Below are 25,689 nucleotides of genomic sequence, written 5' to 3' on the forward strand. Positions count from 1 at the left end.
GACTCTCTGCAAACACTTTTTAAACCACTTTACTGAAAAGAAATTGTTTTCTTATTGTGATATTCTGGATTAGGCTCTTTGAAAAGATCAGGAGGACGTGGATAGGTGCTTTATTGAACAGCAGGACATCACACACTAACTTGTTGCTTTGTTAGCGGTGCACAAGCTACCCTTTTTTGTTATGTGTTGGTCAACCAAGAACTAGCTCTGTAACAGGCACTTCTGTATCTTACCACTGGGTGGCATCAATTCACTCCATTACATTCCTCCCCTTTTAGATTTGTAATTGAAATAAGCAACCCTTTAAAGAATGTATTTCACTGCCCCCCCCCCCCCCCAAAAAAAAAAGAAAAAGAAATATTCTGTGGCCCTTAAATGAACATTTTTTTGAATTATTTGAATATATATGAGTGCTTGTGTATAAATATGGTAAATGGCCTGTATTTGTATAGCGCTTTACTAGTCCCTAAAGACCCCAAGGCGCTTTACACATCCAGTCATCCACCCATTCACACACACATTCACACACTAATACACAAACAACACACACATGCTTTCAATTGTGTAATTTAAATGATCTAGGTAGCTCTGTTTTGAAGTTCAGTTAACGCTAGAAATGTGTTTTGGAGTTTGTACGTGTTTTGTCTCTAGGGGCCACCACATATATTTACATATAAACATATATAAATAAAACCACTTTTTTTTTTTTACTTTAGTAATTCCTTTTGTGCATAATTTTATATTATTGTTAATAATAAATCAATTAAAGCAACAAAACAACCTGAAGAGCCGGTTCGGAGCTGAAAGAGCCGGTTCTCTACAAAGAGCCGGAAATCCCATCACTACAACTTAGGCTACGTTCACACTGCAGGCGAAAGCGCATCAAATCCGATTTTTTTGACCCTATGCGACTCATATCCGATCATGGTGTGAAAGTGTGAACGGCACAAATGCGATATTTTCAAATCCGATTGGGGTCACTTTCGTATGTGGTGCTGAATCCAATACATATCCGATGTTTCAGAAAGCCACCGCTGTTTGGATGGTTTTTGGGTTTTTGGGGTTTTTTTTCAAATATTAAACTTTATTAAGAAACAGTATGTAGAAAACAAATGGAAAGAACAAACACAGAGATAGAATAAATGTATAACCGCAGATTTTGGATTTGGCTCTGTTAGTGTTCTTATACTTTTTTAAATTGTTTTTTATTATTTATGATTGAATTTGATCCTGCTGGGTTGTCTTAGCTTTAAAATCGGTCTTACTTTATTTTGAATTATTATTTTGCCTTTTCTAACATGTTGCATCACTCACTGTTATAGTTTCTGGTTTTCTTTTTTATCATTTGCTTATTTATTTTATTTTCAATACATTTCAAACAAAATATCTTTTGCTGCACTTACTAGTATTTACATTTTTAATACATTTCCCTTTGTGTCATTAAGGTAGCGTTTGTTCGTTTTGACCCTCGTGGGCAGCCGTACGGCAGGATCAAAGATCGTCTATATTCGTGAAGACTCGTGTCTGCTGTGACGTGGTCCTGGAGCGTCGGCCTGTGTTCGGCAGACGTCGTTGGAGCGATCAGCTGATCCTGGAGCATGCGCAGAGTGAGCGCTCGCCTCCCTCCCAGAAAAGCCTGGTTCGCGTAAACAACAGCAGACAGCTGCCGCCGCGGAGCTTTACCGCAGTTTTACCGGCTCTCGGATCGAGCTGCTGGTCGCCGTCGGGTCCTGTGACAGTGAGCTACCTGTCAGAGCAGCTGTGCTCACCTGCAGCTGTTAGCTGCTGACGTCAGCCCGGTGGCGTCATTTCTCTGATTAAGTGTCGTGTTTGAGGCTGTTGTGTCGTAAATCCGCCGGGAGCAGAGTTTGGAGCAGCTGAAGACACACCACAGGTTTGTGCTGAAGTCACCGAGACCTCTGAACTGTAGTTTGACCTCTGAACTGTCGTTTGACCTCTGAACTGTCGTTTGACCTCTGGACTTTATACAAGGAGGCTGCTGTGTGGATCCTACATTTCCCTTCATGCAGCTGGAGCTGTGTGTGACAGGAGTGAGTGATTTATGATGACTAACCTCAGCTTTAACTCAAAGTCAGGAAACAGATTATTACAGCTGCACTTCCTGTAGTGATCGCTGGCCACCATCAGGGGGCGGAGCTTCACTGAAACGCTTCCAGATGTGAGCAGCTGCTGTCCTCTGACCCGGTCCAGGGGTTTTAAAAAGGTCTTCGTGGACCTGAGATGCTGACGTCACAGTTTTTATCTTGTATCCTCTCAGAGACGATGGCGGAGCAGAACTTGGAGGCCAAGCTGAAGAACCTCCTGAAGCAGGAGAAGATCCAGCTGTGGAACCCGCCGTACACCGAGCAGGGCCAGCAGCAGGGCCAGCAGCACATGCAGGTGGGTGACCCGCCTGAGGAGGCGTGGCCACACACACCTTCCTACTGAGATCAAAGTATGAGGATATAACGTTCAGCCAGGTCTATGAAGGTCACTTTGTGACGCTGTTTAACAAATTAATCATTCACATGAATCCAATAAAATAATAAATCTGCTAAAACAAAAAAAATAAAACCATCATTAAAGAGTTCAGTTTTTCTTTCCTGTCAGAGGAAACCTCAGTTAAACAACTTACTGACCCAGTGAAACAGATTATAGAGGAAACACATGAGAGCAGGGCGCTTCTAGGATCAGAGCTTTGGGGTGCTGAGCATGCAGAGAGCTGCCCATCCAGCCAAGATACACTTTACTCGTCACGATGAGACGTCTTCCCCGTCTCTGTCAGTCCCTGCATCCTTAAATGTCTCCAGTTGTCCCGAGTTGTCTCTGACTGTCTCCTTGGTGCATTTAAGCCCCTGTTCCTCCCAGTTTTGAGATCCTTCCCAGACGCCTTAACGCCCACTCACATCCTGGGCCATCTGACCTCAGGAAGTCACATGATAGGGTGGGACCAGGTTTCACAATGAACTCACCCGAAACTCTGGCTGATTGGGACCCACACCCAGTTTCACACCTTGGCTCAGGCGATTAGAGGATCATCAGGGGGTCCTTTTGTCCCCCCAGAGCAGGGGGAGGGGCTATCTATACTTTTGTTGTTAAATGTTGTCAATTAAGTACTGCATGCTTTTTATATTTTTAGTAGTGTCACACAAACAGCCAATATTGTCAAAAACAGAAATCTTTGGGGCTGCTGAAGCACCCAGGCAGGTTTGGGGGAAGCGCCCCCAAAAAGGGGCTAAAATCGCCCCTGGATGAGGACTGACTGATTCTGTTTCACTGAGATTCAAGCATCAGTGAGGTTTTTGTCTCAGCATCACAGCAAAGTTCAGCCCATGTGCAGCGCCGTTGGATTCTGTTCTGAGCGCGCTCAGTGCTGTTCTTCTTCCATCAGGAGCTGGCGGAGCGCTACGCCCCCCTGCTGCGCCTGCCCATGTCGGAGGTAGGGGGCGCTCTGGAGTCGATCCGAGCTCAGGCGGTGAAGCGAGGCAGAGGAAACCAAACGTTCAGGGAGACGAGCGTGGCGACGCTGGAGCTGCTGCTGCCGCGAGACGCCAAGAAGGTAACGAAGGCGGCGAGGACAGAGGAAGCTACCTGACGGTGTACCTCACGCCACACACTCATCACATGACACACACCGACCCACAATGCTTTGCTCTCCTGTGACGGAGGAGAATGACCTCAGTGTTTGCTTCCAGGATCCAAAGGTCAGGACGTACCTGGAGACGAGGCTGGACGTGTCGGCGCAGCAGGTGGTGGACAGGTACTCGATTACATCGCAGGCTGAGTGTGTGTGTGTGTGTGGCTATGGAAACTGATAAGATTTTAGCCAATCAGATTCTATTATTGATATCTCTAATTGATTCAGATGTTCATCGATTGCCATTGGCTGCGATGTGAGAGTCACCTCCATCGCTAAGCAACAATAAAGACGTCACACTGATACATATTAATTACATTAATTATGTTTACTAAGCACGGTGGTTAGCACTGTTGCCGCACAGCAAGAAGGTCCTGAGTTCAATTCCACCACCAGGCCGGGGTCTTTCTGTGTGGAGTTTGCATGTTCTCCCCGTGTTTGCGTGGGTTCTCTCCGGGTACTCCGGCTTCCTCCCACCGTCCAAAGACATGCAGCTTGTGGGGATAGGTTAATTGGATAATCCAAATTGCCACTAGGTGTGAATGTGAGTGTGAATGGTTGTCTGTCCCTGTGTGTTGGCCCTGCGACAGACTGGCGACCTGTCCAGGGTGTACCCCGCCTCTCGCCCTATGACAGCTGGGATAGGCTCCAGCGCCCCCCGCGACCCTGAAAAGGATAAGCGGAAGTGAATGGATGGATGGATGAAATATGAAAGGTTTTCATTATGTGTCCAAGGCATTCAACTGTTTCACACTCTTCAGCAGAGAGAGCCTTTTTCTTTCCCATGTTGCTTGTAAGTGGTGGTGTGCTTAATAATGTGGCGCATGCTTCTTCAGTAGAAAAGGAATGATCGCAGGTGTCTGAGGCTGATGTCGGTGATCCAAACAGCTCTGAGACTCAATGCCAACCATGAGTTTGATTGAAAAACAACACATTTAATCTTTGTGACACTTAAATACAATTTTATTAATAATTTGGAACGTGGTGTAAAAGTAATGCAATACTTAATTACTCCTGGGAAAAGGTAACTAGTTACACTACTCGTTGCATTACTTTCATGTTACCCTGTAAAACAGCTGCAGCTCACTGTCTCATAATCACTGTTTAAACCTGAGGCACCAACACACCTGTAATGAGGACACACACCTCCAACATAGCACAAAGCTGACCGCACAAATCAAAGATGAAGACACACAAAAAATGGTTGCCACGGTGATTCGACTGTAGAAACAGGAACAGGTAGTAACGAGGCTGCAGCCTGACTGCTCATCAGTTTGTTACCTGTTGAAGTTCAGGCTCTGGCTGCTGAGCCGAGGGGTGGAGTCTGCACACGCTCAGCTTTCACTCTGGGCTAGCTTAGCGTTAGCATGCTGTCAGTGCAGATGTAAAGAAGTGAGGTTGTGTTAGCAGCACTGTGAGTGTTTCTGTCCTGGATGCACGTTTCACTTATTTACATTTACATTCATCTTCTTCTTTTGTGCAATAAAAAATACATTTGGACACACATGGTCACTGTTTTCCTCCTCTGACATCCAAGCTGGAATCAGCTGATCGTAGTGTGAGGACAAGAAGTGGGATCAACAGGACAAATGATTCCAAGCAGCTGGAAAACTGGGAAGCAGAAGAACCAGTTCTCCATTCAATACTGTAGTAAAGTGTGCGTGTGTGTGTGTGTGTGTGTGTGTGTGTGTGTGTGCGTGTGTGTGTGTGTGCAGGGTCGCTGAGGAGCACGGCCTCAGGAGCATCAAGCTGATCCTGAGTGGGAGGACTCTGTCTGCAGGTCAGTGACCTCACAGCTGCAGTAGTCATGTGATCTGTCAGAGCTGAGCGTGTGTGTGTGTGCAGAGCGGCGTCTGGACGAGCAGGGCGTGAAGAACCACAGCAAGGTGATGGTGCTGAGGGTGAGCGACGGCGAGCTGAAGCAGCAGCTGACGGAGGAGGAGGAGGAGAGGAGGAGCCAGGAGGAGAGCGTCCAGAGGACCCAGAAAGGCTTCCAGATCCTGTCAGAGAGAGGTGAGGAAACAACCACGCCTCCAACACACCTTTGTTCAGCCCACAGGTGACCACAGCAGGGTGGTGTCCCAGGCTAACAGGTGACCATGTGGGCGTGGCAGTGGGAGGGGCACAGCTGTTTGTTTTTAAACGTCTGCTCCTCTCCATCAGACGGCAGCGAGGACCCACACACCACACCGTTCCTGGAGATCGCCGACCAGAAAGGAAACCCTCTGAAGATTCCCCCCACGGAGAAGAAGGTGGAGTTTGAGATAGGACGCAGTGTGGAGGTCGGCACCAGGGGGCGCTGCTGTGTAACCTCTGTGTGTGTGTATGTGTGTGCAGGCTCTGATCCTGGCCATGGGCTTCCATGAGAAAGGTCGCGCTCTGATGAAGAGGAAGCAGCACGATAACGCTCTGTGTCACCTGCTGCAGGCCGACCAGCAGTTCAGGTACGAGCGAGCTGATTGGCTCTGAGCCGCGTCACAGCTCACCACGAGTTTATCAGCCTTCAGCCTGAGATCAGAGACTCTTCATCCACCGCCACTGTAAACGTCTGAAACTGTGTTCATGAGACAGGAAGTCCCTGTGTGTGAGCGCAACGTGCACCAGCTTTTCAAAATAAACCTCCAGAGTGAGGAGGTTTTCCAGCACATCCAGCGTGCTGTGTGTCATTAATGAGGGTTAAAGTCCTGTGTGTGTGTGTGCGTGCGTGCAGGAAGTGCGGCTCGGCGCTGCTCAGCTCCGTGGATAACTACGCCGTGCTGCAGCTGGACATCGTGTGGTGTTACCGCGCTCTGGAGGCGCTGTCCTGCCTGGAGGATGGGCGGAGCCGCCTGCAGAGAGCCGAGGACTGTTTCCTGCGTTGCTACGGAGAACAGCAGGAGAGACTGCTGATGATCAAGGTCAGACACACACACACACACACACACTGTGTGTTGATGCTGAGGGTGAAACCATCATCAGGGAACGTGTTCATGTTTGTGACCAACATGAGGGAATAAACTTTCTGGTTTGTATTTGTAGTCCATATTTGTAGTCCATTTCCTGTAGTCTGAGAATCATTGACCAATCAGGTTTGAGCAGGCTGAGTGGAGGTGAAGACAGACTGCACTCTGATTGGTCAGCTTCTTAGACGATGCTGAGAGTGAGCATGTATGTGACACAATGAGTCTCAGTGGGACGACCTGTGTAAATAAAGTTTTAATGTTAATGTTGTAAACAATGTGAAGCTGAACAGTCTCACTGCAGATGTCCACTGTTTACTTCTTACTGGGATGTATCACCATGGTAACACATGCTGATGAGCTATGCTTAAGTTATTGCAGTGAATCTGTAACCTTCAGCCTGTCATTGACTTAATGTGTGTGTTGCCAGGGTAACACGGGCAGAGAGGAGGTGCTGTTCCTGCGTCTGTACCTCCTGCAGAGCCTCCTCTCCTACATCGAAGGAAGCGACTCTGAGGCGCGGCTGCAGCTCTCCAGGGTGAGACTCGGCTTAGCATGAGTGACAGTCCACAATAATCCAGCTGTGTGTGAGTGGCTCACTGAGCTGCTGTGTGTGTCAGGTGGAGTCTCTGTACGCGCGCCTGCGTCCCGACTCGGAGAAGATGGCTCAGCTGATGGCGCTGGGTTTCAGCGAGAGAGAAGCTCGGCTCGGCCTCAGAGCCTCCCGGGGCGACCTGCAGGAGGCCGCCATCCACATCAGCACCCGCCGACAGGTAACACCTGACAGGAAGTCAGTTCACCGCCTGTCGTCGTCCCGTTTGAGTGTTTAATAAAGTTTTATCTCTATTTATCAGGAGCGGGAGGAGCTGAAGCAGAGGGAGAGACAGAAGAGGAGGACGAGGATGGAGGCCATCTCCGCCCTGATGGAGCTGGGGTTCTCCCAGAGAGACGCCGCCCGCGCCCTGCACCACGCCGACGGGAACGTAGACAGAGCTTACGCTGTCAGTGGCCCCGCCTCCTCGTACAGGTCTCACAGGTGGAGCCGTGACTGACTCCATGTTCTCCTCTGTGCCATCCCCAGATCCTGCTGGACTCGAGCCAGGATGCCCAGGCGACCAATAACAACACAGAGGGCGGAGCTAGCCCAGAGATGGTGGAGCAGGTACGCTCAGAGGTCACGTTCAACATTCAAACTTTATTGAACAGTGACAAGACGAGCAGAGGAAAGCTGGGGGCGGGGCTTCTCTCTGTTCTCCTATAGCTATGTCTCCTCCAGCTGTTCTCTTTCTGTCCCTCCAGCTGTTCTCCTCCAGCTGTTCTCCTCCAGCTGTTCTCTTTCTGTCCCTCCAGCTGTTCTCCTCCAGCTGTTCTCTTTCCTTCCCTCCAGCTGTTCTCTTTCTGTCCCTCCAGCTGTTGTATTTGGGATTCGAGCGGGATTCGGCTGAAGCGGCGCTCAGACTGACAGGTGGAGACGTCCAATCAGCGACACAGCTGCTGTTGGACAACCAGGGCGTCCTCTCCCCGGAGCTGCTGACCCCGCCCTCCACATCCTCCTCCTCCTCCACACCATCCTCAGAGGAGCCCAGCTCCGCCTCCAGCTCCCCAGGTAACAGAACCGCTCTTCGTTTATCCAGCATAAACAAAACAAAGTTACAGAACAGGAAGTGTCGATGTTTGAACGAGGCAGATTTCAGCAGATCTCATCCTTTGTAAGGACCTGAGCTGCCAGATTAGACCTTTCGTCTTCCTCAGTCTCTGTGACTCGTTTTACCTGACGAGCATGGAAACTTCTACAGACGTCTCTTTGCTTTTCTCTGAAACTGAGAGCTCACAGGGTGAAACTCGTTTAGAGCAGGTTCATCTTCATCTCATCAGGCACTGTGAAAACATGCTAACCAAACCAGCCAATGGGGCTTCAGTGAGGACGGTCATGTGGTTTAGAAACCCATCATCGTCCAATAGAAAGCCTGAGTGACCCGACGAGCTGAGGAATGTACCTCAGAGGTGTAGTTGTGATTTCACACAGACTGTCAGTCGGAGATTAAATGTTTAAAATAGAATCAATAAAAACCCTTAAAGACAAAAACAGAAAAGAAAAAAGTCACATGATCTAAAGTCTGCTTGTGTGACCCTCCAGAGGACAGCGAGCTGGTGAGCGAGGTGCTCGAGGACATCGCCCCCCACGAGGAGGACTACCTGGACCTCACGCTGGAGGAGGAGAGCGAGCTCATCTCTGCCATGAAGGCGTACCTGCACCGTGAGCCCGCCCACACCTAGTGACACGCTCGGGCCGGGTCGAGTGTTGTCGCTGTGTAGAACAAACACGCGCACACACAGATCGTCCTGCAGTCGGGGAGTTCAGAGCGGCGTGCCAATGTGGAGACAGTGACGATCATCTGTTCAGCAATAATTCAGAGTCCTGCCGCTCAAACCGCACAGGTGTATCAGTTTAATCAGTGACATCATCAATGACATCATTGTTGGTGATGTTGGATCAAAGCGGAGTCTCAGTTTGTGTCTGAGCGGTTTCCTGTTGATTCTTTGGTTGTGATGGAGCCAATAAAGATGACACAAAGTGTTTCTGTCTGTCTGTCTGAAAACACAAAAACACAAAAGCAAAAACACCAGGTCAGTGAGAAGAACAGAGACTGAAGCTGATTGGTGGTGGAGGAGGTGTAGCATGGGGGTTAGGGTGGTGCATCAACAGACTCAGTCTTCACTCTGAGTCTCACTCTGCACTTCAGGCTCGAACCCTCAGAACCTTCCAGAAGAACTGTGAGACAAAGCTGAGTCTGAGCAGGAAAGGCTGCTACAGTGGCTTACAAAAGTATTCAGCCCCCTTGAACTTTTCCACATTTTGTCACATTACAGCCACAAACATGAATCAATGTTATTGGAATTCCAGGTGAAAGACCAACACAAAGTGGTGCACACGTGAGAAGTGGAACGAGAATCATACATGATTCCCAGTGTTGGGAAGGTTACTTTTAAAATGTATTCCATTACAGAATACAGAATACATGCCCCAAAATGTATTCTGTAACGTATTCCGTTACGTTACTCAATGACAGTAACGTATTCTGAATACTTTGGATTACTTAATATATCATCATGCTGAATGTACTATTGCTGTGTGATTTATTACTGTTACTGAAGGTCCGCGACTCCGAACTGTAGTAAAGGGACCTCTGACTAATACGGCGGGGTCCCTGTCGGCTCGTAGCCGAAAAATAGCTTTACTTTGTTGTGTGGGTCAACTTTTCTTGCGAGAGACAGAGAGAGGCGTTGAAAGGCTGCTCCAACGGAACTTATTGTTTTCGGAGGAAAACACGAACACGGTGTACAGTCGAGTCTTAATAGCTTACTTACAGCTGGGCTCGTCAGGCTCTCTTCTTGGCTGCAGTGGTTATTATTATATTTACATGCTTCCAGCTCCTGTTTTTGCTCGAGGACAACTCGTACCTTTCCACTCCCCTTTTTCTCCCTCCTCGCGCTCACAGACCCATAACGTGTATGGCAGTCCATTCTCCCTGCAGCACGGACTACACTGCCCATGATGCTACATTCTTTAGAGCTATGCTTGTAGCATTCTGCCTGTTAGCTTAGCACAACAACAACAACGAAAAGGCGCTCTCTCACCCAGGAAACACACAGTCGCAGAGAGAGAGAGCGTCGCCCTGTAACCATGGCAACCGTAACGCTGCCGCCTGGAACAACAGAACGTAGCTGTCAAACAAACCCAAACAGTCCTGACCCGCGACAACATGAAACAGGAAAGTACCGCAGTGTAATCCATTTATTTCAACAAAGTAACTGTATTCTGAATACCACCTTTTTAAACGGTAACTGTAACGGAATACAGTTACTCATATTTTGTATTTTAAATACGTAACGGCGGTACATGTATTCCGTTACTCCCCAACACTGATGATTCCAAACATGTTTTACAAATAAATAACTGCAAAGTGGGGTGTGCGTAATTATTCAGCCCCTGAGTCAACACTTTGTAGAACCAGCTTTTGCTGCAGTTACAGCTGCCAGTCTTTTAGGGTCTGTCTCTACCAGCTTTGCACATCTACAGACTGAATCTTTGCCCATTCTTCTTTGAAACAGCTCCAGCTCAGTCAGATTAGATGGACAGTGTTTGTGAACAGCAGTTTTCAGATCTTGCCACAGATTCTCGACTGGATTTAGATCTGGACTTTGACTGGGCCAGTCTAACACATGGATATGTTTTGTTTTAAACCATCCCATTGTTGCCCTGGCTTTATGTTTAGGGTCGTTGTCCTGCTGGAAGTTGAAGGTCCGCCCCAGTCTCAAGTCTTTTGCAGACTCCAAGAGGTTTTCTTCCAAGACTGCCCTGTATTTGGCTCCATCCATCTTCCCATCAACTCTGACCAGCTTCCCTGTCCCAGATGAAGAGAAGCCCCCCCAGAGCATGATGCTGCCACCACCATATCTGACAGTGGGGATGGTGTGTTCAGAGTGATGTGCAGTGTTAGTTTTCCACACACAGCGTTTTGCATTTTGGTCTCATCTGACCAGAGCAGCTTCTTCCACATGTTTGCTGTGTCCCCCACATGGCTTGTGGCAAACTGCAAACGGGACTTCTTATGGTTTTCTGTTAACAATGGCTTTCTTCTTGCCACTCTTCCATAAAGGCCAACTTTGTGCAGTGCACGACTAATAGTTGTCCTATGGACAGATTCCCCCACCTGAGCTGTAGATCTCTGCAGCTCGTCCAGAGTCACCATGGGCCTCTCGGCTGCATTTCTGATCAGCGCTCTCCTTGTTCGGCCTTGTTCGATTACACACAGGTGCACTCTATTTAGTCATTAGCACTCATCAGGCAACGTCTATGGGCAACTGACTGCACTCAGACCAAAGGGGCTGAATAATTACGAACACCCCACTTTGTAGTTATTTATTTGTAACAAATGTTTGGAGTCATGTATGATTTTGGTTCCACTTCTCACGTGTGCACCACTTTGTGTTGGTCTTTCACCTGGAATTCCAATAACATTGATTCATGTTTGTGGCTGTAATGTGACGTAATGTGGGAAAGTTCAAGGGGGCCGAATACTTTTGCAACCACTGTAACTCTAATACTGATTAATATATTCCTGCGCTGTATGAGCCCCTCCTGGATGGCCAAACTCCTCCATAAAGATTATGAACAGAATCAGTGACAAAGTGCAGCCTTGGTGGGGTCCATAACCCACTGGGAGCGAGTCTGACTTATTGCCAGCTATGTGGACCAAGCTCTTGCAGCAGTTGTGTAAGGTTCAGATAGCCCGTAGCAAAGACTCCCCATACTCCCGCAGCACCTCCTACAGAACACCATGAGGGACACGGTCGAGTGCCTTCTCCAAGTCCACAAAATACACAGCAAATCCAGCATGTCCAAATTAACACTGTCGGATTTGATTTCAACACTATTAAAGTGTCTATATGGGTCCACACCAGAGAGTGTTAATTTAACTCTTTTTGGAGAGTTGGTACGTTAACTCTGATTTAGTGTTAAACACCAAATCTGTCTGGAGTTGATAATTTAACACTTGGTGTTAAGAGTTTATATATTAACTCTCAAAGAGTATTTTAGTTTAACTATGTAAGAGTTATCTTCCAATTCATTCTAAAAAGCGGGAATTTTACTGTTCTGAACTTCTAGAAATTTCTTTTGGAAATAAACATTTACTAAAAAGATGCAATGGTTTTTGAAAAACATTTATTCTGAACTGTGCACCACAATTTCAAAACATTTTCTGAAAGATGTAACAGTATACATGTTCTCACTTTCATTAGAATTTTGTTTATCAAAAGGTCTGACATGGTAAATGCAAATAACAGCATCTCATCACTTATTTCTTCAATACAATATGCATGTCCTTCATTCATCCCTTTGTGGAACTTCAGCGCACTTCTGCTCTCCCCCATATTCCATCTTCACAAGCATATCCTGTGCGGAGATTGAATAAAAATTAGTTGACACTAATTAATGGCACAAATAATCCAGTAAACAATTGCAGCACAGTAAAAAAAAAAAGGAATCCTCTTTGAGCCATTACTTGTGTAAAGTATTTTCCCAAAAGACAAAGACACAGGCAACAGGTAATACTGAACTAAATGTAAAACCTCAACCTTTTTCATTTTTACCTAAACCGTGTGCACAAAACTCTGGAGGGATCTATGCTAACGTAGAACCCAGTCAGGACGTCAGCTACTGCTGTTTGCTCGTTTTTTTTATGGGCGATCGTTTTCAGGCTTCAAGTAGCACCATTATACCAACATTTCACATTCTACACATTGTTTTAGGTGTATTTGACCAAACGTTTGACTGAAAATTCACATGCAAGCTTTTTTTCAAGGCTGTGGTATTTGCCCGCAAACAATACCTTTCAGCTAGCTAAAACAGAATATTATGCTATCACCGAGCAACATGGCTAATGCCTTTCACACAGCTTTGTCTCAACTCCAAAGAGCCACAGAAGTAAAAGCTCATAATAATAATTGAAACAATCTTTGAAAAAATGACTTACCAAGCATGGCAAACAACTCAAATATGTAGAGCAAAATGTTCTGAAACGGCTTCACTTCAGCTTCGATTGGAGCCGTGCTGGGGGCGGAGTCTGTGAATTTACTCTGTTGGTGTCATAGCCCCTGTAGGAGTTCAGAGTTAAGAGGTCAAGAGTTAATGTTTCCATTGTAACACATCCAGATTTGACAGAGAAACACTCATTTTTAACACTTGATTTTAACTACTATCATTTTACACCTCAGAGTTACATTAAAAGAATGTGACTCTGCTTAGAGTAAAATTAACTCTACTTTTGCAAGGAGACTATTAACACCAAAAAATTTAACACTTTTGAATTTGCTGTGTACATGCAGACTGGTTGGGCAATTTCCCATGCTCCCTCAGGTATCCTTGACAGGATAGAGAGCTGGTCTAGTGTTCCACGACCAGGATGGAAATTGCATTGTTCCTCCTGTATCCGAGGTTCGACTAACGAACAGACGCTCCTTTCCTCCAAATCACGCCCCTCCAGGTCACACTGTCATTGCCCGAGTGTTGAAGTCTCCCAGTAAGACGAGTCCCGAGGTGGAGCACCCTCAAGCACCACACCCAAGGACTTCAAGAAGGCCGGGTACTCTGAACTGATGCTAAGTGCAGACAATCTGGATCTACTTCTAATTGGTGATTTTTGAATCACTCTTGTCTGGTCCCTCACCAAGGACTGATTTGCCACAGGAGACCCTACCAGAGTGCAAAAGCCCCCCAACAACACAGGATCCCTGGGACACACAAACCTTCCACCACAATGAGGTAGCGATTCACGGAGGGGCCTCTGAGTACTAACTTGATGTAAATTCTCCAGGAATATAACCTAGAGCCAAAAAGTGCTTTAAAGATCGATGCATTCACGCAGCTCATAATTAGACCAACTTATTATTCCTTCACATGTCCTGTTACTCCTTATATCTAAATGATTGATGGTTGAAAAATCCTAGTCTAAGGATCTTGGAGAGAAAAGCATCTGGACTTTAAGTTTCTTGAAGACTTTTGGCCTCTCATCTGAGAACATCTTCAGTTCTAAGAGCAACTGGTAGAGAGTCCAGATTTATAAGCCCTATGGGAGTGTCCCTAAGAGGGTCAGTAGTGGGTCCATGACCCTCTTAGGGACACTCCCATAGGGCTTAAAATTCTGGGATTCTCTGCCAAGCTCCTTAGATTACTCTGACCTGGATGACTGCAAACCTTCACAGACATATTTAAAGGTCCTGGACTCTTCTAACCCTCTAACACTTAGTGCATCATATGAATACATGAATTTTTGTGAGTCTTTTATATCATCAGTGGGATTCACCACAATACATCTTTAAAACTTTGTCAGAAGTTTCAATTAACTCTCCACCTGTCAGAAACAGATATTTTCTGTTATCTGTATTAATCCAGATTATAATTTCTTTTGTCACAGCAGGAATGAAAACCTGTTTATGTGATGGTGTCGGTGTGGCCACACAAATCAACACACACACAGACTGTTTGATAAAAAACCTGTTTTCTTATTTTAGTCCGAGTTTATTTATCGTACATGATTACAGTCACAGGTGAGGGGGGCTGGTCAGGGTTGGGGGTCAGAGGTCAGAGGGGTTTAGAAGTAGTTGACGACTCTGCGGATGGACTGGATGTTGGGGTTCTGGGCCTGCCACTCGTTATGGCTGCAGTAGTCTCCACGCTCAACAATGTACATGCGGCCACGGAAGTTTGGCTCCTCGTACATCACCCAGCTGGAGGTGGAGCAAGGAGGGAAGAGAGGCGGGGTTAAAGTGAGGAACATGCTTTTATTAACCTGTCACACTTTTGTTAAGGAGGATTCAGAATGATGTTTAAATATATTCCGCCTTAAAACATCTTTAGACTTTTTTCAATTAAGTTAAGTCATGCTAACACATCCAACCTTAGGTTGTTAGCATGCTAACATTAGCACTAAATAGAAAAATTAAGCTGAGGATGAAAAACAGTTCTACTGGTCTCCAGGTGAGAAGTCTAATAATAAGATAAGCCTGGTGGGGTTCATCCTCAGGGGGACATGAGCGTGAAAAATCCTGAAAGCTAAAGTTTGAACTCAATCAATCAAATCAATCATCAGCCAAAACTTCCAAGAACAAGAACATTACTGTGTCACATTTCATCATCTGGGGATAATAAATAATGAGCCCCACAGTCTAAGCTGCCAGCAGCAATAAAGTCTACAGAGTTCATCCTCTGCAGAGCAGGAATATGTCAACAACCGACCTTTACTTTGAATGTGAATGATAAATATTTCCTGTTAGCATGTTAGGAATATTGTCCTAATACTAATCTCAGGTTAAAGGTCACCAAAGTCTATCCCCTGGGGAGTAGGAACATCAGCGTTAAGGTTTCTGGTAAAGGAGAAACTCACGCTCCGTCTCCGTAGACCTTCACAGAGTTGATGCAGTTCTTGGAGAAGCCGCGGCTCTGCAGGAAGGGGCAGTCGTCGCAGATGTCCACGCACTGACCGGAGAAGTTACAGCCCTCGAACAGCTCGATGCGGTAGTGCTCGCCGTGCTGCCGGACAGACGGACACGATTAGGTCAGAATCCAACAACAAAACCTACATCACAGACCGGACGGAGCAGCTGTAGCTTCAGGATGAAGGTGCTTCACCCCAAAGCAAGAAAAGATGGTTTCCCCTCAGTGGAAAAGACTCACAGAGTCAGTCTCTCACTAACACATGAAAAACAAACTCTGACATTTTTAAAAGTGTGAATTAAAAAGAAGATGAAATTGTGTTTCCTAACAGCAGTAAAATCTCAGATCTGTCAGATCACCTCATCCGTGCTCTTTAAACAATCACGACTCCGTCAGAGGTGCTCACCATGCGGATGGGTTTGCAGGATCCCATGTGGTCGTTGTGGGAGTTCCACCTCTGGAATTCTGGGTACTCGCCGTGCTCCAGGATGTACTGCTGGCCCTTGAAGTCAGGGTGGTCGTAGCAGATCCAGGCTCCGCTCTCCACACGGATCGAGTTCACCCTGAAGAGACAAAGACAGGCTCCAGATGTTACCCTGCAGAGGTGCTCAGTCACATGTTGAAACCATCAGCAGGTTTAACTGGTCAGAACTTTTTCATCCTCCGTCCCAGCACGATCATCTGCTGCTCAGACGCAGTCATGGAGTTCAGGTGATGATCAGCTGAAGGAAACAGGAAGCACTTACACCAAGAACTCCAGTTTATCCTGACCATGATGATGATGATGTCGGCCTCGTGCTCTCCTCTGATGAAGAGCGGCTGAATGTTTGATAAGGTCAGAAAAAAAAGTGCTGAATATGGTTTCTGTGTGGACGGACTTCAGTCTGAGTTTGTGCTGTTAGTGAAAACTGTTGGTCATCAAATTCACATCTTTGAGTTTGCAGAACGTCAGATCTTTGATATGTGTTTCTATTTGTCACTAAAAAGGAAACGTTTAGACTTCCTGTACGGCCAGAAATCACAAAGCTTCTGTTCTTCTGTGTTTTCATTGATGTCATTAGAAAAATCTTAAGAGTAACTGAAACACTGACCTCGTATCAGTATTCAGAGGCTCGTCAGAAATATCAGCTCTCGCCTGAATTTCAGAAGCTGAAAGCAGAAACAGTTTCGTCCACACGGTTTGAATATAAATGTGACCACCAGGGGGCAGCGATTCCACACATGTGTTTCCAGATGTGCGCTGCAGGTCTCTCAGTTTCTGACATTTGTTGTACTTGTCATGACTTCATGACCTGCTTACAGTTACACTGACAGGCTGCGCCCCCTCGTGGCTCAGAGCGGTATTACATAAAACCAGCTGTTACGTTTCCTCTGATCAGCTGATCAGTCAGACTCTGGTTTCTGAGCTCAGAGAAACTGAAGGTGCGACTGAAGATCTGCTCTGACTCAGTTCAGGTTCAAACGTCTTCAGTAAAGAAAAAAAGAGAAAGCAAACACCTGAAAACAGGAAGTTACCTGTTCATGAAGCCGCGGTCCTGGAAGTTATCACAGTCACCTCTGACCTCCAGCTTCCTGCCGGTGAAGCACTTCCCCTCATAAAAAGTAATCTGCAGGACAAACGGTCACGTGCTTTCATTCAATAAAACTTTATTTAAAAATGATTGACAGGACGAAGTTCCTGCTGTAATCTGAAGCCTCCAGTCTCACAGGTCTGAATTTATCATGACTCTGTCATGTGAATCATCTCCATCCTTCACCAGGTTGTTAGTCTTTGATGTCTCTAACATGGAATAACACGAATAAATAACAATGAATGACATTTCTGAATCTAGGCTGGAAAGTAACTGAGTATTTTTACTGCTCTGTAACCTGATCCTGGGCTTAGAGGACGATCGAGCGTGCAGCGACGTCTGTTTGGTCTTAAACATGACCCCAGCTGCTTTATTAAAGTGACATCATCAACAGCAAACAGTGAAGTTTTAACAAAAACAGAAACTGTCGTTTTAATGTTTCACATGAATGTGAAGTGAAACTCAGATGATGATTTATTTTTTCTGTTCTTGTCTTTAAAAACTAAATGTCCTGCTGCTGTGAAGAGCTTCACACCAAACTCCATTCAAAAATTGACTATTTTAAGCAGCCTGATCTTCAGCTTCAGAGCTCAGACTGAAACAGAGCTCAAAGCGATCCTCGTCGGTCTCACTCACCTTTCCAGAGTACTGTGACATTTTGTCCCGCTGGATGTCGTCCAACCTGGCCCGCAACCACACACACAGTGTAACAGAGAAAAAGTTGGACACCCCAATTTATACGGAAGGGGGGCGACCGAGGGGCGCGGCGGGCCGAGGGCCGAGGCCCCCGGACAAAAGAGTCGGCTTCAAAGGTTTCTGCTGCCTCGACGCTTTCAGTTCATCCAGACCTGTCTGCTGATTCTGCTGTGTGTGTGTGTGTGTGTGTGTGTGTGTGTGTGTGTGTGTGAGTGTGTGTGTGTGTGTGTGTGAGTGTGTGTGTGTGTGTGTGAATAGAAAGTGCTTGGCCGCAGCTTTGCAGCTCAATGATCTTGCACACGTCACGTTTCTACACAAACAGGCTGTGGTCAGGAGGAAGTACTGCCATCCTTTACTGCAGTAAAAGTATTCCTAAAAGTACAGTACTAATACTGCGTCACTGACACTGCCTGCACTGATGCAGCTGTTAGGTTTCGTTCAGTCTTTCTTTGACTATTTAAACTTTTCCAGGAGCTGAGCTTCAGTCCTGCTTTGATGTGACGTCTTCATCTCTCTGAGCACCAACAGCAGCAGCAGTGAACCTCAGGCTGAGGTAAAGCTACTCTCGGCAGGTGAACAGGTGACTTTTACCACCACAGTTTGGGTTTCTACTTCCTGTGTGTGGTTCTTTTTCTGGTTTTTATCCTCCTCGTGTCTCCTGTGTTTCCGCTTCCTGTTTTATTTTGGTAACTGCTGTTGTGCTTCCTGTTTTTATTGCTGGTAGGTTTCCCGCCGCGTCCTCACCTGTGTGGTTACAGTTGATGTATGTGTCCTGTCAGCACACAGGTGGACAGTCAAAGGACGTACCTGTCAGGTGCTCTCAGCTGATGGAAACACTGCACCAAGCTGAGACGAGACAGGAAGCACCGAATCAAAGCTTTGTTCTGTTCTCTGAGCTGAAACCTTCAACCTGAAGCAACATTAAATATTATTTATAATGTTTAAAACATGAAACATTATAAATGTTTCTCTGAGGTGTGTTTGCAGGTTTTCTGAGGATCAGGCTGAACACAGGCAGAATGAAAGCACATTAACCACCTGCAGCTCTGACTGTGGTCACATGATCGCAGTCAGCTGTTTGTCAGGACAGCCTCCTGGGCTCAGGCTGCCAAAGCTCCGTGTCAGAGCTCAGATGGTCTCAGGCTGGTTTCCTGAACACGCCGATGAGTTCACTGCACTCAGACTCCACAGTCACAGACTTTTGATCGTGCTCTGCTCGACGGGGTTTACAGGCTTCTACACAGGCAGCATCTGCAGTTCCCCTGATGTCCAGCAGAGGCAGCAGTGAGTCAGCCGCAGAGACGTGTTTAAATAATCATGTTCACAGATTTGGATGCTGCTGTTTCCCAGATGGCGAGTGGAGCCACGATTGAATTTTACAGATATTTCTGGAGTGACATTAAAGATTTGTTATTAGAGGTATTCAATGAATGTGTTAATGATCAGATGCTCTCTCCAACTGTGAAACGAGGAATAATTTCTTTACTTCCTAAACCAAACAAGGACTCTGTCCTTTTAGATAACTGGAGACGTATCACACTTCTTTGCTGTGATTATGAATTGTTAGCTCATCTCTATGCCAACAGATTAAAAATAGGAATAACTCAAATAATAGATGAGACACAGTCAGCCTTTATAAAAGGACGTCACATCCATCATCATACCCGTTTAGTATTAGATATGTTGGATTACAATCATTTAATTCCTCATGATAGCCTTATTTTATTTCTTGATTTCTTTAAAGCTTTTGATTCTTTGGAGCATAATTTGTTATTTAAAGCTCTGGAGGCTGTGGGTTTTGGTCCCAGATCTGTTAGTGTAGTGAAAATGTTGTACAGAGATATAACAAGTAGAACTGCTCTCAATCAAGGGTTTTCTAATAGTTTTAAAATTAATCGTGGCATTCAGCAGGGATGCCCTATTAGCCCGTTATTGTTTATTGTTGCAGCAGAAATGCCATTTATATCAAACTCTCTCCAGATGTGGAAGGAATAAACATTCTTGATAAAGAATTTAAAATTAGTCAATGTGCTGACGACACTGCCTTATTTCTAAGGAATGTAAATATGGTCTCTACTGCAATTAATAAAATCCTTTCAGTTTCAAAGCATCCGTCTTAACACTAAACCTTAGAAAATGTGAAATCTTAGCTGCACAGCTGTAATCAAAGTACTGTTAACAATATTCCAGTAAAAGAGGAAGTAAAATACCTTGGTTCAATAATCAGTAAGAATATTAATGATGGAGAGAATAATAACATAACTTCTAGATTAAATGTAGTTAAAAAAAAAAATTTAATCACTGGCTAACACGTGATTTATCCATATTAGGTCGTATCTTACTGTCTAAAGCAGAAGGACTTTCAAGACTCACATATCCCTGTTATTCAATTTTTACATCTCCCAAAATGATCAAACTGTCCAATTCTATTTTATTCAGCTTTATCTGGAAGAATAAAACACATCATATACGCAAATCACAATTAAAGACTATGAAAACGGGGGCTTGAAAGCTTTAGACTTTGAATCCATTATTGCTGCGTTCAGGCTCAGATGGATGAACGACTGCATTTCCCTCAGTCTATGTGGTGCCATATTCCAAACAAACTCTTTAATAAGCTCGAGGGTAGATTTTCTGCTCAGATGTGATTTTGAAATATCTGAGATTCCTCTTAAATTGTCTAGTTTCTATAAGCAAGCTTTGAATGTTGGGAAACTAATTTTCACCCACAATCCTGTGCTGTGGAATAGCAGGGTCATAGTCATCAATAAGACTCCTTATTTAAATCAGACTGGTATGATAGCGGTGTGTGTTTGTTTTTGATCTGCTTGATAAAAACAGAAACTTGCTATCTTACGAAGAATTTATTGATAAGTATAAAATAGACGTTTCATTTAATAATTATAAGGTTTGTAAAGCGATACCATCGTAAACACTTTAAAGTGTTCACTAACAAGAACAAGCTCACCTTCACTGACAATGACACCTCAATAAAGGACAATTTAGTAATAAGTTAATCTCTAATACCTGTAAGCAAACTGTATTCTGTAACTATAATGTCAATGTCAGACATCACCTTGATAACATGTTGAAAGAAAAGTCATTTTCTTACCTAAAATAGCCACCTGTGCCTAAAATGAAAGAAACACTTCAGAATCATATCTGACGTTTATCCTGTATAAAAGGTTTAAGTTCGAGTCCGACTCTTTTCTGTTCTTCTCATCCAGAAACACTAGAGCATCTATTTTTCAAATGTCAGCACGTTGATGCAGTTTGGTTTGAAATACTCTGCTGGCTTTCACTCAGAATTTCCAATATACCTGCCTTCACATGTAAGGATGTTCTTTACTTTATGGACAACCTGGACTCTGAAATCTCAGATGTTGTCAGTTTTGTAATAGTGCTGTGTAAGTGTTTTATTCATTCATGTAAGTGGAAGATGCCTCTCCTCTGTTTACAGTCTTCTTCAATTACTTTTTTATGGGGGCGATCGTGGCTCAAGAGTTGGGAGTTCACCTTGTAATCGGAAGGTTGCCGGTTCGAGCCCCGGCTCCAACAGTCTCGGTCGTTGTGTCCTTGGGCAAGACACTTCACCTGTTGCCTACTGGTGGTGGTCAGAGGGCCCGGTGGCGCCAGTGTCCGGCAGCCTCGCCTCTGTCAGTGCGCCCCAGGGTGGCTGTGGCTACAATGTAGCTGCCATCACCAGTGTGTGGATGGGTGGATGACTGGATATGTAAAGCGCTTTGGGGTCCTTAGGGACTAGAAAAGTGCTGTATAAATACAGGCCATTTACCATTTTGTCAATATTTTAAGTCACTTAAGCTTATTTCAAATGTGAATAAAAAAACTGCTGTACTATGCTGTAAAACCACAAAGTACTTGTTATTCTAATGTTCCTGCCTGTGTCAAAAGGTCTATGTTCCTTAATATTAAACCCCAGATACTTTATTTTCTCCCTTTGAAGTGCTGTATAAATAGTAGAGATGGCACGATACCACTTTTTTATGTCCGATACGGATATCATAAATTTGGATATCTGCCGATACCGATATGAATCCGATATAGTGTTTTTTAATCAACACAACTGTTTTTTAAATATCTTGCTGCATTTTGTATAAGTTCATACTCAAGTTTAAAACAACAACTACACTAAAGCTATTCTGTTATACCTGTATGCAAAAAAAAATGTTTCATAGTTCAGCAATACTGATCAATCTAATAAACTTAAACCTACACCATCCTCCCTATTCTGGTATTTTAAAGAGTACTTAGTGTAAATATTAAGAAACCTAACTAATAGGGTTCCAACTCCCAGCAACAACAAAAATAAATAAATAAAAAATAGGGAACCACCCCTCACGCTCCACCTCATGATGCTTAATCGACGTAATCAACCTTAATTTGATGCAGTGTGAAAAAAAAATGCACAGAAATCAATTTTTTTCAAGAAATATTAAATAGATTCAACATCTTTCTTCAACAAAATTGCAGACTGCACAGATGGTACCTTCCCAAAGGAAAAAGTACTATAGCTTACTAGGGTATATATATTAGACTTAATAGTCACTATATACAGTAATTGACTTCTATTTATTTTACATCAAATTAAAACTTTGGGTGTCAGATAATTATTTATTAAAAGCTCGACATTTTAAATGAGAATAAGAAAGAAAAGTATGTCTTTGTGCCCCTTCTCCCTGTTAATGCCCTATCGGCCCCCCTGGCTAAACTTTGCTAGATCCGCCCCTGCACAGTTACCAGCGTCAGCTACGTAGAAAAAGATCCTCGAGTAGAAAGTAATATTAAATAAATTCTAACAACAGCTGATCAAGCTTAAACGTGCTGCTGTTGTTCAGCCGCTGGTTTCCTCTTTCTGGTGCAAAGTGGACCAAAAACAAACAAGAGACACGGACTCACGACAGAAAAGCCGATCAGCTGATCATTAAGCAGTTTCACGATTGAAGTAGCAGCAGGAGAGGCAGTCGTTTGTTAAGCTTAACGCAGGAATGCTCTACAAACATTCAGAGATGAACTTACACACTTGCTTTACTTCTCTCGGGGATAACTTTGTCGGAGATGAAATGCCGGGTTGCTAGCGAAGCTCCAAATGCTATCCAGACCACCGACAGGTCCCGCATGCCACAGCCGCTCTATCACGTGATGCATACTGCTCCGACTGCTAACGTTCTGAGGTGAGTTACAGCGTGTTGCAAGTTTTGTGAGGTGCTTTCGTGATATTTAATGGATCGGATTACATTTTTTATTTTTCTCCGATATCCGATCCAGTAATTTAGGTCAGTATCGGACCGATACCGATACGTAATATCGGATCGGTTCATCTCTAATAAATACAGGCCATTTACCATTTTGTCAATATTTTAAGTCACTTAAGCTTATTTCAAATGTGAATAAAAAAACTGCTGTACTATGCAGTAAAACCACAAAGTACTTGTTATTCTAATGTTCCTGCCTCTGTCAAAAGGTCTATGTTCCTTAATATTAAACCCCAGATACTTTATTTTCTCCCTTTGAAGTCAAAGACTTGCTTCACCATCTTTATAATGTAAATTGTTACAATTCTGGTCTGTTTGACTTGGATTTGATCATTTCTTCCAATAAAGGTTAAAAAATCATGCTCACAGACTGTTTGATGTCCAGAGATAATATCTGCATTCATAACACCTGTTTCTAACTCACCTGTTTAAATCGTATTAAGGCTTGAAGTTTGCATTATTAGGGGCGTGGCCTCTTTGACTGAGAGGTGGATGGTGACACAGGTGGTTGTAGCTGCTAGCTGTCTGCTAGCTTCACCTGAACTGCACCTCTGGACCGTGTTTGGGCTGTTGGAGCGTTTAATGACATCATGTGAACAATAACATGGCTGCTGTGAGGTTACTGTGGTAACAGAGCATCCAACAATGTGGAGCTCCAGGTTTTGTGCACAGTGAAATTTAGGGCTGAACGATATATCGCATTTGCATAATATCGCGACATGATCAAGTGCAATTTTCTAACCGCAAAGGCTGCGATTATACTCTGGACATGTCCAAATTCATGGGCTGCATCCTCCTGAGGACGCATTTGTAGACCGATTACGTCACAGCGACGCGCCGAAGGCTGTCCAAATTCATAGACTCCTCCGAATGTAGCCGACAAATGCGTCCTCCTTTTCCCCGAATTTGAAGGATGGGTCGGGTGTGTCCTTCGTGGCCTACCATATCCCAGAATTCATAGCGCGGCCCAGCCAAACTCCAGTTTCCAGCAATGGCAGCCGCTACTAAGTTTTAAAATTACTCATACTAATCTTTCTGGGTCACAAAATAAACTTTTAACATATTTTCAGGCGAGAAAGTAGTTGTGTAAACATCAAATATCTGCTCGGTTTATCAAGATATCCCATATTTGCAAAAGTGCTTCGACGTTTTCAGAGGCGTCTGCTACCCACCAGCTCGACAGCTAGCCGGGAGCTCGAGGGTTACTGATACGGCCGAGAACGGCACAACTCCCGGCACATCATTTTCAGATCACCGCGGAGTTTCGCTGCTCGGATTAAACGTGATATATAAGTCACTTAGACAACCTAAAAATGTTATTGTTGGGCTTTTTTCAGTGTTTTGTTTGTTCGTGAGTAAATCGGTTTGGCTGAGATTAAAGTTATTAGATTAGATAAAATAAAACTTTATTAATCCCCCGGGTGGGTTCCTCCTTGGTTTTCACACAGCTGACTAAACGTCAAACAGAAAACTTATTAAACAGAAGTATGAGACAGTCGAGAATTTACACCAGTGTCTGGTTATATTTTAGATAGCAAGAAGCAGACGGCCGAGTTTATTAAACTCCACCGAGACAGCGGTGACGCTAATCAGAACTAGACCGTCCAATTTCACGCCTTTAAACTTTAAAGGCGTGTTTGTGTGTGTGTTTATACAATTGCTATTATGTTTGCACTTTATGTGTAATGTTACTGACTGCAGAGATCAGTAAGATGTGTGTATTTTTTATTTATTAGTTTTATTTATTTAATATTATTTTTTAATTGAATGACTGTCTAGTAGTTCACAGATGTCGAAAAACTGAGTGTGGTAAAGCCACTGATTTTGTTTATGTATATTTCTGCAATCTGCACATTGTACTGACTTTCATTTTAATGTTTACACCAGGGTTCCTTGTCAGCACTTTATGCTCAGATGTTTGTAAGCTGAAAATAAACTATTGTGTATGTTCAAATATACTGTTGTGATTGAAGAAGTTAAATAAAAATGTCAGTCATCAATTCATGCATCACCTCATGTCATCATAACAGAGGTCTGTCTTCCAGGAAAGAACAGTTTAAAATTAATGTAATATAGTATTGGCCATACTATAAGATGTATTGCTTGTCTTTGTTTAATAATACAGAAGACAAAGACCTTAAAAAATAATCGCATATCGCATCGCAATCGCAATATTGGGGCAAAAAATCGCAATTAGATTATTTTCCATAATCGTTCAGCCCTAGTGAAATTTGAGGACTTTGATTGGGTGTTACTCAATAAGAAGGTACCTGTGTCTGTGTGATGCTGACATCAGCTGATAACCTCTTAAATATGGTCACTTCTGGACACAGAAAGCAACATGGCGGCAGCAAGAGGCTCCACAACTGCGCTACAGCCATCTTTTATATACAGTCTGTCCATTTTATTAGTTTCTGTTACTAATCAAATCAAATCACGTGAGCTCAGTCTGTGTTGAAGCTGACTTTATTTATTTTTTGGCGTTATTCCATAGATACAGGTTGGATTATTGTAACTCCTTGTACTATGGTCTTCCCTCTTCTCTTCTTCTTAGACTGCAAACAGTCCAAAATGC

At 44.3% G+C, this 25,689-nt stretch overlaps 2 protein-coding genes across 6 annotated transcripts; one reads left to right on the forward strand and one right to left on the reverse strand.

Moving 5' to 3' along the window:
• The first annotated feature begins 1,599 nt into the window (after window positions 1-1,599).
• Window positions 1,600-9,154, forward strand: nub1 (negative regulator of ubiquitin-like proteins 1). Of its 5 annotated transcripts, XM_085285730.1 has the most exons (16): window positions 1,600-1,894; window positions 1,993-2,051; window positions 2,279-2,400; window positions 3,392-3,559; window positions 3,696-3,760; window positions 5,353-5,417; window positions 5,483-5,650; window positions 5,801-5,889; window positions 5,975-6,081; window positions 6,348-6,534; window positions 7,007-7,114; window positions 7,197-7,349; window positions 7,431-7,577; window positions 7,658-7,738; window positions 7,876-8,182; window positions 8,714-9,154. In XM_085285730.1, exons 3-16 carry the CDS (start codon window positions 2,284-2,286, stop codon window positions 8,851-8,853), a joined length of 1,902 nt encoding a protein of 633 aa, XP_085141856.1. In that variant the 5' UTR covers window positions 1,600-1,894; window positions 1,993-2,051; window positions 2,279-2,283; the 3' UTR covers window positions 8,854-9,154. The 5 variants fall into 5 exon arrangements, with proteins under 5 accessions (XP_085141856.1, XP_085141854.1, XP_085141855.1 ...); XM_085285728.1 differs by having other exon boundaries at window positions 1,600-2,051; XM_085285729.1 differs by lacking the exon at window positions 1,993-2,051.
• A 5,465-nt stretch (window positions 9,155-14,619) lies between these two features.
• On the reverse strand, window positions 14,620-17,930 carry crygn2 (crystallin, gamma N2). The gene is made up of 5 exons (XM_085285796.1): window positions 17,782-17,930; window positions 17,090-17,181; window positions 15,981-16,137; window positions 15,525-15,670; window positions 14,620-14,868 (listed from the first exon to the last, which is right to left on the reverse strand). The coding sequence occupies exons 1-5, from the start codon at window positions 17,800-17,802 to the stop codon at window positions 14,733-14,735; spliced, it is 552 nt and encodes a 183-aa protein (XP_085141922.1). The 5' UTR covers window positions 17,803-17,930; the 3' UTR covers window positions 14,620-14,732.
• Window positions 17,931-25,689: the final 7,759 nt, after the last annotated feature.

Source organism: Mchenga conophoros, linkage group LG9, assembly GCF_057382185.1.
Source record: "Mchenga conophoros isolate Kocher_MC1m ecotype Shallow Benthic linkage group LG9, M_conophoros_male_GT1.1, whole genome shotgun sequence".
Classification (NCBI taxonomy): domain Eukaryota; kingdom Metazoa; phylum Chordata; class Actinopteri; order Cichliformes; family Cichlidae; genus Mchenga; species Mchenga conophoros.

What these genes read in the sequence shown, in the direction of transcription:
- crygn2 (XM_085285796.1), bottom strand. Translation starts at nt 17,802, where the DNA reads ATGTCACAGTACTCTGGAAAG. An exon ending in GACCGCGGCTTCATGAACAG is followed by an intron (nt 16,138 to 17,089) that starts GTAACTTCCTGT and finishes TTGTCTCTTCAG; the next exon opens with GGTGAACTCGATCCGTGTGG. An exon ending in CCTGCAAACCCATCCGCATG is followed by an intron (nt 15,671 to 15,980) that starts GTGAGCACCTCT and finishes TCTGTCCGGCAG; the next exon opens with CACGGCGAGCACTACCGCAT.
- nub1 (XM_085285728.1), top strand. Translation starts at nt 2,284, where the DNA reads ATGGCGGAGCAGAACTTGGAGGCCAAGCTGAAGAACCTCCTGAAGCAG. An exon ending in AGAGACTGCTGATGATCAAG is followed by an intron (nt 6,535 to 7,006) that starts GTCAGACACACA and finishes GTGTGTTGCCAG; the next exon opens with GGTAACACGGGCAGAGAGGA. An exon ending in ACATCAGCACCCGCCGACAG is followed by an intron (nt 7,350 to 7,430) that starts GTAACACCTGAC and finishes TCTATTTATCAG; the next exon opens with GAGCGGGAGGAGCTGAAGCA.